The sequence below is a fragment of the Lathamus discolor genome, chromosome 5 (assembly GCF_037157495.1).
Source record: "Lathamus discolor isolate bLatDis1 chromosome 5, bLatDis1.hap1, whole genome shotgun sequence".
Taxonomy (NCBI): domain Eukaryota; kingdom Metazoa; phylum Chordata; class Aves; order Psittaciformes; family Psittacidae; genus Lathamus; species Lathamus discolor.
In genome coordinates, this window is record NC_088888.1 from 121378991 (window position 1) to 121395163 (window position 16173).

Consider the following 16173-nt stretch of genomic DNA (forward strand, 5'->3'; position numbering starts at 1 on the left):
AGAAATAGCTGCCATATTGGGGTGGGTATTGAAATTAAATAAACCTTGTGGGTTGTCTTGCTGTTCCTAAAGTAACAGTCCAGGGAAGTTTGGGACGTCCTTCTTTAGGAAGTGCCAGTGTCAGGACATGTGATGCTAAGACAAGACCTTTTTTTTTTCAGCTCTTAGAAGAACGATAGGAAGCTTGAGACCATCCAAGCTGCTAAATATTTTAGGAGCCTGGTTGTGTTAATACTTGAACATATGAGCAGTCATTTATGATTGAAATTCGTATCTGGCTGCTACTTTCCAGATAGCCAAAATTGTCTGCCAGAGTGAGGGCTTTTCATTAGTGTTACTTCCCCCCCCCCCCCCCCTCCTGGTGTGAGCATGATCAAACAGCAGGACTTAGAGTAGTGAAGAATAAAGCAAGAAAAGAAAAATGCATGAAACCTCAGTAAATGGGTGAATAGACATATATATATTTAAGAAAATTGTTAGATTAATAATCTTGAAGTCTTAGATGTTAAGTGTGAATGTCTGATTGAATGAGAGTCCTGAAAGTTAGTTAGTCCTACAGTAATGTACTCACATTCTGTTCTTCTCCAATTTCAGTATTATGGACTGCAAATCTTGGAAAATGTGATAAAAACAAGATGGAAGATACTACCAAGGAACCAGTGTGAAGGTAGGGAGGGATTTTTGTCTTTTCCTCTTTGTGTATTAACTGAGATTTAGACTGTCAGTCCCCAGTGAAGCCATTTTTTAGCTCCAAATCCAATTAGGTTAGTAACTTTTTGTCATGTAGTAAGACCATCTGTGCTTTTCTGGATGATGCAACCATAGCTTTCCCTTTTGTGACTGTGGTCCAGGTGGGACGGTGAGCACCTGAAATTCTGTGAAGGTAAAACCTGTGACTGATAGTTTTGCAACATCATTGCTTAGGTGTTGTACTGATTTACCTGAAGAGGTCTAACCCTAGGCAGCTTCTAAGGTCAGCTCCTGGCTTTGAGGTGGAAGTTTTGGCTCTCTGTAGTTGACACAGGAGTGTACACGGCCCCACCGGTATCCTGTCATGTTTCTGGTAGGCTGCATGGTCCAGCTGGTAGCATGTGTAGATAGATTTATGTAACTTGGAGATTGTGAACTGTTGTGATTCTTTTAAGGTAGAAACATAAGTAAATGCATAGTCTTACCTACTAATTCATTCTTCCAGGCAGTGAAATACTATAAAGTCTGCTTTAATTCATGTAAGTGTGTGTGCAGCTACATTAATTGGCAGCACAGTGTAGGGAAAATCCACAGTCTTCTTTCATTGCAGAGTCTGGAAGTCTTAACATAAATCCTGTACTTTTTAATGTATTTCTATTTTTTCCCCTCTCCCAGCTTGCAATGTCTGCTGAGTTTTAGATGGTTAATGGAGGTACCTCGATGGTACAGGATTAGTGCTTGTTCATGTAGTTTTCTGTCAAGCCATGGCCACTTGGACTTCAAAATATTAAGTACAACTACTTTCAATTTTTGACATTGAATGTCGTTCCATACTTGACTTTATACTAAGGGCTGGTCTTGGAACTCATTAAAGTTAATACAATTTTATGAGTTATGCTGAGAGTTCACATTAACGGTGTTTAGATGTTTTTTACATTTTTACTCAGTTTTACTCAGCATTGGTTCTGAAACTATATTGATTAGAATGTGTTGAGGGAGACTTCCACATTTCTGTGGTCATTCTCAGCTTCCCTCCCCCATCCCTTCCAACTGTACATTGACAGATAAAGCAAAGCTCTCTCTGAAAGTGAAACTGAGGTTTCACATTCATTTTGCTCTTGCAAACACACTTGTAGGTTTCTAGGAAGCGGGTTCAACTGAGGCTCGGGCACAGCTATGTCCTGAGAAATCAAGGGAGCACCCTGAAGTTCAGTTTTCTGTGTGCCTTTGGAGTATCTTGACTTGTATCTTGTTATATGAGCACTTAGTTTCAGCATTTAGAAGTTGCTCTCCTAATGTTTTTGGCTGTGGCAGCAGAGCAGGAAGAAAGTAAAGAGTCAGTAGTTAACTCAGCTTACTACTGCCCACTGGTGAAGGGAGATGTAGTAGAACAGGAAATGACACTAAGTTAGGCTTACTTGATAGTTTGGAATGGAACCAAATACAGTGCCAAATGCAGAATGTAACTCAGTAATTCCAAGTCTTAAAAAGGCACACTCTAAATGCACGGAATAGGTGAGAAACCGTGGTGGTACGGTGAAGTGGTTGGCTGTGTTTTAGATCATGCTACCTCATTTAGTCTCAAGATGCCAAGATAATATTGGATACATTGGTTAAATGAATTGTGGAATTGATATATTTGAGTTGGTGCTTTAGATTAGTTACTTTGCTGTTTGCAGGCGTGACAGCACTGCTTGACTGATTTCTGTCAGTTGAGAAGACAGTGTCTGTAGCTCAGTACATTGCAGTGCAAAATAAAGTTACTCTCAGTAGCTGTGCAGTCACTTTCAAGTATTCTTACTTTTTTTTTCCCTGACTTTTGTACTTTTTCCTGAAGATTTTGGGGAGGGGGAATCCTTTATCCTAATGAGTAAGAAGGAAGTTCTTGACTGGGGGGGATGGTGAGGCGCTGGAGCAGGCTGTCCAAAGAAGTGGTTAGAGCTCCATCCCTGGCAGTGTTCAAGGCCAGGTTGGACAGAGCCTTGGGTGACATGGTCTAGTGTGAGGTGTCCCTGCCCATGGCAGAGGGTTGGAACTGGGTGATCTTAAGGTCCTTTCCAACCCATGCCATTCTGTGATTCTATAATGTGTGTCTTTAGTTCAACCTTACAAAATATTTTTCCCTTTCACAGAGCTAAACAGGTATTTGTGAAAGGACTCAGTATTTTAGGGGAACTGGGTTAGTTGGTTTTTACTTGTTTCGTTTCTCCTGTACATCAGTAGAAGAGGAACTGAATGTATTTAGCTACTGTGGCATCTTGACCTCAGTGGTTTAGGAGGGAGAATCAATGTTTCCTCTCTAATCCAGTTTCATTTGGTCTGTAGTGGTAGCTGGTGTTCTATTTTTTTGGCTGATGGTGCTGGCTGGTACAAAAGAACTGTGCCAGAACTCGTTCAGGTGCTTTGATTACCTGGGAGATAAGAAAACTGGTTAAATTGAGGGGGTTTTTCATCCTGGCTCCAGTTGTTCCTTTAGTTGACAGGATTTTCCGGTTTGAAGTAACTAGTAAAATACGGGTGCAGGAAACAAGCTCAGTGTAACAAAGCAGTGCTTACTGACAGTTCCTGCGGGTTATAAATCAGTTAATTTTATCTTATATCTTCCTTTATAAGACTTAACATGTCTCATTTGATTTGTGTAGTAAATACAGCTGACAGATCTTATGTTTGATTAAGATGAAGCTAAATCCATTTGTGAGACAATACTGTTCTCCCTTTGTAGCAATAGCAGCGCTTAAGCGTTGAAGTGAAGAGCAGCCTGAATTGAGTTGTCAGTGAATGGAGAAGTTGTATTTCTCCCAGAATTTTCAGGGAGGTTGTTTCCAAAGCTGTTGTTAATTATAGAGCCTGAACTGTAACCTTTTAGTTGTGTGTCTTTTCCAAGCTGTACCTCCAGTTGTACCTTAGAATGACTTGTTGGGTCTTGAGGTTAGCCAGGCCTTTGTTACTGCTGCGGTCAGAATGCCTGGAAGGTTTTAGCTTCCAAATTGCAAATGCAAGTAGGAAAATGTGTTCTTTAGCCTTGAAACTCCTTGCTTAAGTTTGCTCTTATTTTAAAATTGCTTTTAATTGAGCTCTTCTGGCATGGTACCTTTTGACTTGTAATCGTGGTGTAAGCCCAGCTGGTAACTCGGCACTATGCTCACTCACTCTGGGTGGGATGGGGAGGAGAATGGAAAGAATATAAACCCCATGGGTTGAGATAAGAACAGTCCAATAACTGTATAATACAAAACTGATGATAATAATGATAAGGGAAGTAACAAGGGGAGAGAATGTAAAACTGAAAGGGGAAAATAACCCCAGTAAACATAAGGAATGCACAATACAATTGCTCACCATCTGCCGACTGAAAACCAGCCCAACCTGAGCAGTGATTTGGGCTTTCTGGGTGACTTCCCCCCCATTTGTATATTGGGCATGATGTGCTGTGGTATGGAATACCCCTTTGGTTAGTTTGGGTCAGGTGTCCTGTCTCTGCTTCCTCCCAGCTTCTCATGCTCTCCTCCTCACTGGCAGAGCATGAGAGACTGAAAGTCCTTGATCTCGGGGTAAGCATTACTTAGCAATAACTAAATCATAGGTGTGTTATCAGCACTGTCCTCAGAGAAAAGGTGAGACACAGCACTGCATCAGCTACTAGGAAGGAGAAAAATGATTGTTACAGCTGAACCCAGGACACTCGTAGAAAGCTTTTATGTTCCTCAGATGTCACTGATTTTGAAGGTTGAGGATTGTAGGCACATTTGGAGAGCTTGTCTGTATCCTCCCATAGTTCTAAAGTGGGAATTGGACAAAACAATGGATTTACTTTTCAGGAATACTTAGTGATGTGTCTGCTTTTTCTTGGTTTTGGAGTTTGTAGTTTGAACCAGTAGGTTATCTAGACAGGAGTGGAGTTTATGGGGCACAGAACTGGTGAAATGAGGTTAAATCTGGTGCCTGGCCTGCGCATTGGGCCTTGAGACATGTTTCGTCATAGACCATAGCAATGGGTTAGATTTGTTCTGCATAACGCATTTAGTCCCTAAGAGAATGTTTTGGATTGCTTACACGTATACAAATGGTGTAATGTGGTTTTCATTCAGACCTTGCTGAGGCTGCTTTAGTGAAAGATGGGTGGCATATCCCAGAACATCTCATAGTGAATTTGGCTTTTTTCCAGAGGATTGTACTGTCTTTCTCAAGCAAAAGTTTGCAGTTTATAGAGGTGATAGTAAATTGCTTTAAACTCTGATATTCTGTAGAGTTGATTGTTTAATAGTACTTACAAAGGATGTAATTTGATTAAAGTGCTGTAGTCTCGGAAGGATTTTCTCTTACAGTGTGAAAACCTGGCTAGAAATAAGGCCTTCTTGGTCTTCAATTCAGTGATACGTGTCATTAATCCTGCAATAGGTAATGAAATTCAGTTCCTGTGAACAGAGTGAGCTTGTCTGGAGTGTTTTGAGCTGGAATGGATAAGCATTTCTTCATTATGAAACCTGAATTGCTTGTACAACTTTCCTCAAAGTGAAGTGTTCAGAGAGACGCAGTTCAGTGGCTCACAGGAAGGCTCTGGAGTTGAGTGTGAAGCTTTTGATGCAGTTTAAGCTGTTACAAAGAGTGTGGAATGATGAGATATTTTAATGGAAATTTCTGGCCTGCTTCAGGAAGAGATGCGTTTTGATTCTGTGTAATGAAGGGAATAAATTCCAGTACCTGAAGGGGGCCTGTAAGGGTGCTGAGGAGAGACTCTTCATTAGGGGCTTTAGTGATAGGACAAGGGGTAATGGGTTAAAACTTAAACAGGGGAAGTTTAGATCGGATATAAGGAAGAAGTTCTTTACTGTGAGGGTGGTGAGGCACTGGAATGGGGTGCCCAAAGAAGTGGTGAATGCTCCATCCCTGGCAGTGTTCAAGGCCAGGTTGGACAGAGCCTTGGGTGAGATGGTTTAGTGTGAGGTGTCCCTGCCCATGGCAGGGGGGTTGGAACTGGATGATCTTAAGGTCCTTTCCAACCCAAACCATTCTATGAACTGCATGGCACTTATGTGTGTAAGACAAGCTCTGTGCCCTTTATCAGGATTTTCATGATGCATCCTCTTCTATTGAAAAGGAAACACATAATGGACTGGGTTCAGTAATGGGAATAGGTGATTTTTAGGATGATATAGGAAAGCAGTGTTTCTTAAGACTAAAAATAAGATGGCATTTTGGGACTCAAACAGTTCAGTATAAGTGTGTATGCATACAACCATCCCTGGAGGGGACAACTCAGCTTTAGGGTTTGACATCCTAATTTACTGATGATAATTGGCTGAGTTACATTGTCCGCCTGCTTTATATATGCCTCTTATTCTTTGATGTAAGCAGAGAATTTCTGAATTTTAGTGCATTAGTGTAAACTTGCATCTGCAGCACCCGCTAGAATAGCTTTCAACACTTGCTGGATGCTTCTGCTCTAGCTGAATCAAGAAATGTGCTTGTATGTCTTAAGTGCAGGAAATGCTTTTGTCTGATTACTGTGCATTCATGGTAACATGCTGTGTTGGTCATGATGGGAGCTCAGGTTAAACAGTTGATGGGATGCACTTGCTTCTAAAAGAATGTTCAGAGATTAAACTCATGGATATTTCACGCTGTTGAAGTTTAGACTGCAGAACTTACCAGTTTTGCATAATGGGATGTTCCTCAGTGTCTCAGTTCAGCTCCCAACTATTGCATAGCTTGGGTCACTTGTGAAAACACTTTCCCTTTGGAAAGTGTTTCAGTGTTGCTTATGTTTGCCTCTGTAGTGGAGCGACTTTTACAGGAAGGACTGCAATATCTAATGCTCATCCAGATAAGTGATGCTTGTCCAGGCCTTCTGATAGTGTTGATGGCCATCATTTCTGATAATTGGAACATATTTTGATGTTGCAGCTGGGCTGATCTGCTAAACTGCTGTGGATAAGAGTGTTCCTCACCTGAGCGCTTAGTGATGTCTTGGAGCCTAGTACTGGTGCTTCTCTGGCCCTTTGAATTGGTTCAGGGAGCTGAGCTGGCAGGAGATTGTTGCACAACAGTTGTAAAATGACTGACCTTTGTGGGAACTGTGTTTTACTAGTTGAGACTGAACAAGTTCCTGAGCAGGTAGTAGGACTGTCAGTGCTGTCTCAATGAAAAACGGGATCTGCCTCCCTTTGGTCACAGGTTGTCATGAGATCAGTGTAGTTGTGATGTTGGATGGTCCTTGAAGAATGCTGCATGTCCTGGGTGGTGGTGTTGGGTTTTTCTTTTGTTCCATTGGAAGGTTTGTCTCTTCCCATTTGTCTCAGTGAAGGGTCTGAACTTGGCAGTTATGTTGTTGCCATCTTCAAGACTTGTTCAGCTGCTCCTGTGGTTGAAGGAGACCCGGGCAGTGGTTGCGTGGCTTGTGCATGCCCTGTGCTGCCTCCTTAAAGTAACCCTTCCTTTAAGTTCTTAAAACTCTGATTTTAGTAAATCCAGTGACTACAACCCTTGAACACCTTCTTGGATGTGTTGTTTACAAAACTGAAATGTGTTTGTTCTACTGGGAATTCTTTCCTATGGAATAATATCACAGAATGAGTGGGGTTGGAAGGAACATCGGAGATCATCTAGTTCAACCCCTCACCAGAGCAGGGCTACCAGGAGTGAGCTGTTAAATATTAAAACCCCGTGATTCTTCAGTAGTTTCAGGTAGAAAATGCCATTTAAACCAAAAAAGATATTGAGAATTGGAGAGCTGCTGCTTTTCAAGGCTAAAGAATATGCCTTTTTTCACTGAATTGAAGGCCTTCAATGCCTGCAGTGTGTGTGTGTGGAAAGGAGCAAACTTCTTAGGTTGTTTTTTGACAATTGTTTTAATAGTAATTAATTTTTACTATTATTATGGGTGGGTTTTTTTCCCCTCAATGCAGAAGCTTTGGAGCAGAGCAACTCGTTTTATCTGTGAGATTGCTGGTAGCACAACATTGAAGTTGTAACCAAACTACATAGTACTACTGATGCAGCAGGATGGAAAATACGTAGCTTTGGAGTCTAATAAGAACAAGACTCACTTTCTAATTCCATTTGGAAATACAGAGTTGCAACAGTAGGCTTTCCTTAGTGGTTTGGCAGACAGTTACAACAGTTGAGTTTCTGGCACTGCAAACCTATTTCCATACTATTTTGGGGGCTTTCATGTTTCATTTGTGAATGACTGTAATGCTTCAGGAAGAGGGGGGGTTTTTTAGCTTTAAAATAGTAGGCCAGGCCTGTGATGTCAGCCTAATGCTTGTGCTTGGTAAGAGCTCTTACCTGGTGACTGACAGTGATATTTACTTTGTTAGTGACAGTTCTTCTGGAGCAGTGGGGATTGATCCCAGTTGATAGTGATGAATAGTTTCATTTATCAGAACAACCTGTAGAGCAGCCCGCTCCCTGTATTTAATGGCTCAAAGTCTAGACCTGATTTTTCCAGGTTTCATGAGAATGCAGGTACCAAACTGCTAATTTTGTTGTTCAGGCTTGAAAGGCAAAAAACCCCAAGACTAGTTCTGGTAAAGCCTTAGAAATGTCTTAAAATATAGAATAGTGGTTATGGGAAAATGAAAGCCTTCAACCTAAGGCATCCTCCTCAGTGAAGTGACAACTGGCTCTAAGCCTTTAACGTATGCTTCTGTCTGCATGAGTCAGGTGATTGTCTTTGTTGAAGAAGGGATTGAAACCAGGTTTTGGGTTCATGGATTTGAATAGGAAAACATTCACCTATTGTAACACCTCCCTGTGACAAGAAAACACTTGCCTTGTTAGAAGTGTTTAATCCCTGCTGTGCTCAGGTTGATCATCCAGTTAAAGCTGTGTTTAAGTAGAACTATTAGTTATGTTCACCTAATTCATCACTCCAGATCCTCTGTGCATGCCTCTTCTTGGACTCAGATGGCTTTGTACAGAATGGCTTTAGATATGGATATTGTGTTGAAAAGTCACTTGGAAAGCCATTGTTTGCTTGTCTTTAGTGAGTGGTGAGGAGGGAGCTGAGGATTAGATGGCAAAACAAAACTTTAAGCAGTACAGCTTGCTACAGTGTTTTGCTATGGTTTTTTTCTGGGGGGTGTTTTTCCCTGTGGTGGAGCTGAAAACTCTAAAGTCCTTTAAAAACAGTTGTAGCAGAAACAGAACAATTGATTTAAATACAGCCTGTGCCCCCAGTTAACACATTGTCACTTTAAGCAAAACCGAAATCAATAAACCAAAATTCATCGAGAGCTTTGTAATCCATAGCATCCACGTGTGCTGTGAAAGCACAGTAGTTCAAATCCAAGTGCATTGTGCTGTATTGGTGAGTGAGATTTCAGTTTTGTTCTTGTAAGGTGATGGAAGGGAAACTTCCCTGAGCTCTGGCACAGTGTTTCACTTTGAAATGCTGTGTGTGCTGTTTAAAATGGATCACCTGGAGCATCTCTGGACTTTCATATACAGTCAAGGTGATGTTACCAAAGCTTCCTGTGCAGTTCTGGCTGACTTGGTGTTAAACTGGAGTCATGCTTAAAAAGCTCTGTTTACTCTTGGAGTTTCCTTTCTATTTCTATTGATGGACTCCAGTTTGTATTTTGTCTTGCCCTTGTAAACACTTGGCTGAGGCAGCAAGAGTGTATCCGCCAGGTTGGAGTTGTTAGGTATGGTCTGAAAACGCATGATGGGTAGAAACACATTTCTCTGAGGGAGCTCTACAGTAGCATTCGTAAGTACCTACTGCAACATATTTCAGGGTCTGGGCAGTGCTGAATTCCATCTTTCCATCTTCAGCCTAATGCAGTATTGTGCAGTTTCACCAATGTTCCTCAATTTCTTGCAGCCTTTAGGAAGCTGATACATTGATCTGTTGCAAATTACTATAAGTACACTCTCACCCTTAGTCTGTTTTCCTTTTGTTCCACTGAAATAGCTTCTCCTTAAAGCCATTTTGTACATTTGAAATGATGCTCTTGCAGAATAGACACAGAGGTGGATTTTTCCATCTAGCACTAAGGTCAGGAGGGTTGGTCACTAAGAAATGCATGTATGCTCCTTGGCAGTGTTTCTTTTTAAAAGCATGTGAGCAGTCTGAATTCACAAATACTCATGACTGTATTCATGATGTGTGGCAGAGCTGACAATGAATTCCTAACTCTTCTGCAGGCATTAAAAAATACGTTGTTGGCCTAATTATCAAGACCTCATCTGACCCAACGTGTGTAGAAGTAAGTGAGCTCTCTTCAGGGGAGGAAGAGGGAGGGGAATATTATGCACAACCTGACTTTTCTCTTCTCTTCTCCAGAAAGAGAAAGTGTATATTGGGAAATTGAATATGATTCTTGTTCAGGTAAGGTAGAGCTCATAAAGTTCTAAATACTGTTACAGTCTTTGGTTTTGCATGTGTATCTAACATAAGGATGCTTCACTTTACAGATACTGAAACAGGAATGGCCAAAGCACTGGCCAACTTTCATAAGCGATATTGTGGGAGCAAGCAGGACTAGTGAAAGCCTTTGTCAGAACAATATGGTGATCCTTAAGCTATTGAGCGAAGAAGTGTTTGATTTCTCCAGTGGCCAGATTACTCAAGTGAAAGCTAAGCATTTGAAAGACAGGCAAGTATCTATATTTACATCTTAATAAGTAGGGCAGACTTTGTGCTTGCTGCTAAATAGTTGCTCTCACTTTCAAGTGCACACCTACAGCTGTCTGATTTGATTTAGGAGGCTGAGTGGGTTACTGATTCTTCCTTTAGCAGTACTGTCAGGTAATAACAAACTTCTTTGTACACACATTTCTACCTCACTGCAAGTAGTATCTGTTGACTGATGGTTCCTACCCTTTTAGGTTCAGCATTGCTTCTATTTCCAAGCTAGAATTTGCAGGCACAGGCTTCAAGGTCTTCAGGCCCTGTTCTGTGAGCACAGATACTGTGATTAAAGCAGATGCTGTGGAATGTGGAAGTGCTTAATTATTTTTATCTTTTACAGCATGTGCAATGAATTCTCTCAGATATTTCAGCTGTGTCAGTTTGTAATGGTAAGTCTTGTTTCTATAATGCTCTTTTTAAAGGTTCCCCCATCATGCCTAACAGTGGTATAAACATTAATGTTCCTTTGCAGGAAAACTCCCAAAATGCTCCTTTAGTTCAAGCAACTTTGGAGACTTTGTTACGATTTCTGAACTGGATTCCTCTGGGATATATATTTGAGACCAAGTTAATCAGCACACTAATATACAAGGTACTCATGCCAGAACTGACAGCCCTTGAATTCAAATAGCAGTTGGAAATAAGCTTAGCGTGTAACACTCACAATACCCTTTTCTTCTCTCACCAGTTCTTAAATGTCCCCATGTTTCGAAACGTCTCTTTGAAGTGCCTCACAGAGATTGCAGGTGTCAGTGTAAGCCAGTATGAAGAACAGTTTGTAACGCTTTTCACACTGACCATGATGCAGTTAAAACAGGTAATGCTTTTTGTAACCCACCTCATGGCTCTCTTCATTTCACGAAATCCATTCCTGTAGAACCAAGTTGCGTTTATGTGTTCATCATAGAGGTCTCGATAGGACAAATACTGTTCGTCAGTGATACTTATGGCTTGATCAGAGGATGTTAAGTGTATTTTTCTGACTCTCGATCACAGCTATATTTCTGTTGCATTGATCTGATTAATTTAAGAGGTATTTTGAGCACTAAGGCTGTGACTGGTGGGGAAAGTTGAGAGAGTTGCAACAAAACGTGCCCTGTGAGACTTGAAAGACCTGAACTGACCTGACTAAGTTTCTGTTTCATGTTTGAAGCTGATAGACATGTTTGTCATACAAAGCTCTGCTTTATATAAGTTGATGATTACCCTCTGAGCAGTTCAGATTCAGGTACATGGGTTTGTAGCTTTCCTCATTGTATTTGCATCTTTGTGACAGTTGAAGAAGGTTTGGTGGTTTTGGGGTTGGTTTTGCCTCTGTTTGCAATGTTAGAACAGACATGCTGCTTTTAATGCTCTCTCTCTCCCCCAGCTTAAGTGGAGCTAAAGGGTTATTTATAGTTGGGTTTAACCTGGCCTAAATTGGGGTGTTTTGCATGTTTTGCAACCTACAGGGTTTTAGGATGACCGTTGTGTGTGGATTGGATGCGGACTGTTGCATTCATTGCAAATATTTGACTCTTGGCTTTGTAAAATGAAAGTGGAGAACAATCAAAACCACACAAAACCTGGCAGCAGCAAAAGCGTTCAACTTTGTTCTCTCTATTCTATAGCTTAATAGTGTTAACAGTAGTGTAGTACACTATTTTATGACAGTGTTGAACCTGTTTCATGTGTATGATGGTAGAATTTAAAAGCCAATGCATCTCTTAAGAGGTGCCAGAGATCTTTACAGGTTTACTGAAATACATATTCCAGTGTCCTTCAGAGCCTTCCCTACTCATCTCGAAGTGTTAAGGAGGAGGCATTTCATGTTATTCTAACATTATGATGATGTAATGTTTTCAAACTTAATGTTACTGGGGCAGGTAACAAACACATTTTTGGAACATCTTTGCCCAAAGCCGGTTGGAAATGTCTCTGATAGAGTAAATACTCTCCTTGTTTACAGCTGCTGTTCCAAGGGGTGGATAAAGGTTTAGTTCATTGGAACTTCTTGTGTCTGTTTGCATTTTCCTCTTGCTGTCCATTTTGGGATGAAATGAAGCTGTAAGACTTTAGTAAAGCTCTGTAAAGGGGGCTCCCATGAAAAGCAGAAGGGCTTGTTTATAAAAGAAGCAACATATTTGTGAAAATATAGCAGTTCTACGCCTTTATTAAAAGGAAGATCTTTCCTTAATGCTCACTCTTTTTATTAGATGCTTCCTTTAAATACCAATATCCGACTTGCGTACTCAAATGGAAAAGATGATGAACAGAACTTCATCCAGAATCTCAGCTTGTTTCTCTGCACGTTCCTCAAAGAACATGGCCAGCTTATAGAGAAAAGATTAAATCTGAGGGAAACATTAATGGAGGTACGTTGCTCAGCTTATCCACTTTAAAGATGTACAGGTGTGTCCTTGTAATCAAAGGATGTGATACTAACACAGTCTCTCGATTGTTGTACTTAAAGGGGTGGGGAAGAAAACCCTATTTTCTTTGTAGCTAGTAAATCACATGAATACAAAAAGCCTTTCAGATTTGCTTCCTAATGTGCTTCGGTGGCTTTCTATTTTCAGTGATCCTATCTGTCTGAAGACATACGTCTGTCCCTCCTCCCTCCTCTTACTTGTTCCTCCCTCAAAGAATTAAATATTGCTTTAAAATAAATCCATATATTTTTTCCACGGGTCTTGACATTCCTTTTTTGCTGTTTAACTCTCCTGGAGAAAGTGTTGCTATGACTTTAATCAGTCTGTATGGAGCAGCTCAGTTACGTTTTTGTGTTACACACATGCTGTGGTTCAGTGCTTCCGTCCCGGTGTAGCTTGTTGCCTCATTTCCTGAAGATTAACTGAAAGGCTTTGAATGTCATCCTCAAGGATGATGCTCTGTTTCGATGTAGTAAAAGCTGTGTGTAGTGGCAGAGCTCTACCAAGCTACTCTGCATGCTTCATTGTAGTATTACTGGCCTTGGAAGAGGACCTGCTGGCCTCGATTATCAGCTGTTACAGCTGTGAACAAGATCTACAGTTGTCTTTCTTTTCTTGTTCCCTTCCTTTCTTGGAGACTGCTGCATACTTTGCTATTTTGACACTAAAGTGCAGCTTCCCTGTCAAAACCATGGGGATCTGTGGAAATTGAGCTAGGAATGAAGGGTGGCAAGGCTGAAATTCTAGGGGACTACTAAATGCTGAAGGTACTACCTCATGTGGTAGTGGGGCTGGATCACAAAATCAGGGAGTTCCAGTTGTTTTGTTGATCTTTGGGAAATGAGGCTATCCCTCTCCCACTGCTGAGCTCCAAGGGGATGAAACTGGCCCCACAGCCCCTTGAAGCACCATTTCCTGTGCCCAGAACCAAGCCATGTGCAGGTATGGAGGCGATAGGGTGAGGAACTGCCTTGAGACAGAGATAGAAGAACAATACCACAGTACAGACCTGAAGACCAGGGTCCACTGGGAAGGGGAAATACATCTTGCAGTTCGATTAGGTGTTCTCTAGCGTGTCCATCTCAATTCTAGTCTGTTTTCCAGCTAGTGATCTCAATATGTTTCTTCTAGAGGTCTTCTACAAAAAAGCTGTATTAATATAACTTGGTTGCAAATATCAGACTGCAGCTCATGTAGAAGATGGACTAAACTTTACTGTTTTAAAAAGGGACAACTGTCAACAGTTCCCAGATAATTCCTGAACTTGCAAAGAGTAAGCTTTCAAAATAGCTGTGGATTGGGGGAGTGCAGCAAAAGTTTCTACTTATGTTGAGGCTTTATTAGGAAGAGCTGTGTAAAAGGCTGAAGCTGTTTCGTGTCCTTTGTCACTGTGTGTAAGCTGGAGTGCAGTTGCTAGGTATTGGCCTCTTGTCCAGCAGAGCTGTGTTAAATTCTTCTTTGAAACAGACATTTACAAAGCTCAGGTCTGGATGGTGTTGTCTTGCATAGGATGATGAAATGCTTCACAGAGTTCTTAGGCTGGCCTAAAGTGATGATGAATTTCACTTCTGTAAGTTCTGCTGTGATAGAACCTAAGAACACAACTACGTTAAAGCTCCATGTCATTCTAACCTGTTTATTCCTACACTTTGGATGTAGCAGATCTGAAATTGGCCCATGGATTCATTGGAGGCGTTTAGACAAGTGGAGGAAGCGGCATAAGTTATTTCAAGTGAAATTACCAAGAAAAAATGATGTGTCTGAGACTAATGTGTGGTCATTCTGAAGCCCTCATTTGACACTGTAGATAGAGATGCTGAATCAGTCAGGTCCTTGTCGTCTCAAATGCTCTGAGTTGCTGCAGTACCTATGCAATGAAAGTGTCTTCAGATTTGTTTTGTGCTGTCCACTGGTGGCTGTTGCTTTGGTATCTTTCACCAGGGCACTGAAAAATAAGCTAGGCAAAGACGTGTGTAGTTCTTAATCTCTATGGTTGGTACCTCAGCCTGTCAGAATTGCATCAGTGGCCTTCCCTCCTCAGCCTGCTGTGGCTGTTCCGCCAGTGAAGAGGTTGAAAGTGTTCTGATAGATGACTTCTGTAGAAAGCAAGGCATCAGTATGGCTTTGATGGTTGAGTTCTTCAGGGTATAAGGATCCAGACCAAAGTAGCGGTCTTTGACAGTAGCAGTCATTGCAACTAGCTGTTGAAGGGTTTTTGAGGCTCTAAACCAAAATGCCTTGCAGAAGCTCCAGAGGCTGCAAGTTCGATAGTTTACAGACAGGCTGATTTGGCTTTGCCGCTTTTAAAGATGTCTTTAGGCTACCTTAGATTTAGAATTGATATATATATGGAAAATAACAGCAGTTGACAGTGTGCTTTGGTTTTGAGTTCCTCTGCAGGCCAGAACTGACCTGTAATGTCATAGAATCAACTAGGTTGGAAAAGACCTTTAAGTTCATCAAGTCCAGCCGTTACCCCAGGACTGCCAAGACCACCACTAAACCATGTCACGGAGGGGCAGCATAGCGATTGTTATGCTTCTCGTTCTCTAACTTTGATGTTAATCTGGCATTTTATCAGTATCCGGATAGGACAGGACAAGGAATAACGGGTTAAAACTTAAACAGGGAAAGTTTAGATTGGATATAAGGAGGAAGTTCTTTCCTGTTAGGGTGGTGAGGAACTGGAATGGGTTGCCCAGGGAGGTTGTGAGTGCTCCATCCCTGGCAGTGTTCAAGGCCAGGTTGGACAGAGCCTTGGGTGACATGGTTTAGTGTGAGGTGTCCCTGCCCATGGCAGGGGGGTTGGAACTGGATGATCTTGAGGTCCTTTCCAACCTGAACTATTCTATGATTCTAACTGAACTTGATACAGTGCATTTTAACTGCTGAAGTTACTAATCAGGTGTTTCAACCACACTTTTCCAGGCCCTTCATTATATGTTGTTGGTATCAGAAGTTGAAGAAACTGAAATCTTCAAGATCTGTCTGGAATATTGGAACCATTTAGCTGCTGAGCTCTACAGGGAAAGCCCGTTCTCAACATCCGCTTCTCCGTTGCTTTCGGGAAGTCAGCACTTTGATGTTCCTCCGAGGAGACAGCTTTATTTACCTGTATTGTCCAAGGTAATCCGTGCTTAAGTAAAGGAACTGGAAAGATTTAGGGTACTGTTCCTGCATTGGAGACTTGGCTTCATGTGCGGAGTGACACAAGAAAACTTGTTTTGAGTAGCTGGTAATTGATTCAACTCTAGTCATTTCGTGTGCAAAAACACATGGATATGACAGCAGTCAGTATTAATGCGGTGGTTTATTTTAAGATATTTATTATATAAGACGTAATTTAAAAGAAACCCATATTAAACTGTTTCTTTAAGCATATAAAGGTTGGAATGTTAGAGGAAAAAAGCGTATGTGTGGAAAAAGTGGTCTTCA

General features: G+C 41.3%; 1 protein-coding gene across 6 annotated transcripts in view; it reads left to right on the top strand.

The window, feature by feature from the left end:
- The window catches only part of XPO1 (exportin 1), a 40934-nt gene that overhangs the window by 11830 nt on the left and 12931 nt on the right, over positions 1 to 16173 (top strand). For all 6 annotated transcript variants that reach the window (XM_065682380.1, XM_065682378.1, XM_065682379.1 and 3 more), the window contains 9 exons: positions 595 to 667; positions 9841 to 9902; positions 9980 to 10024; positions 10111 to 10292; positions 10668 to 10716; positions 10800 to 10919; positions 11016 to 11144; positions 12523 to 12681; positions 15667 to 15864. In XM_065682380.1, coding sequence (XP_065538452.1) covers positions 595 to 667; positions 9841 to 9902; positions 9980 to 10024; positions 10111 to 10292; positions 10668 to 10716; positions 10800 to 10919; positions 11016 to 11144; positions 12523 to 12681; positions 15667 to 15864 — 1017 coding nt within the window. The remainder of the gene's footprint in view (positions 1 to 594; positions 668 to 9840; positions 9903 to 9979; positions 10025 to 10110; positions 10293 to 10667; positions 10717 to 10799; positions 10920 to 11015; positions 11145 to 12522; positions 12682 to 15666; positions 15865 to 16173) is intronic.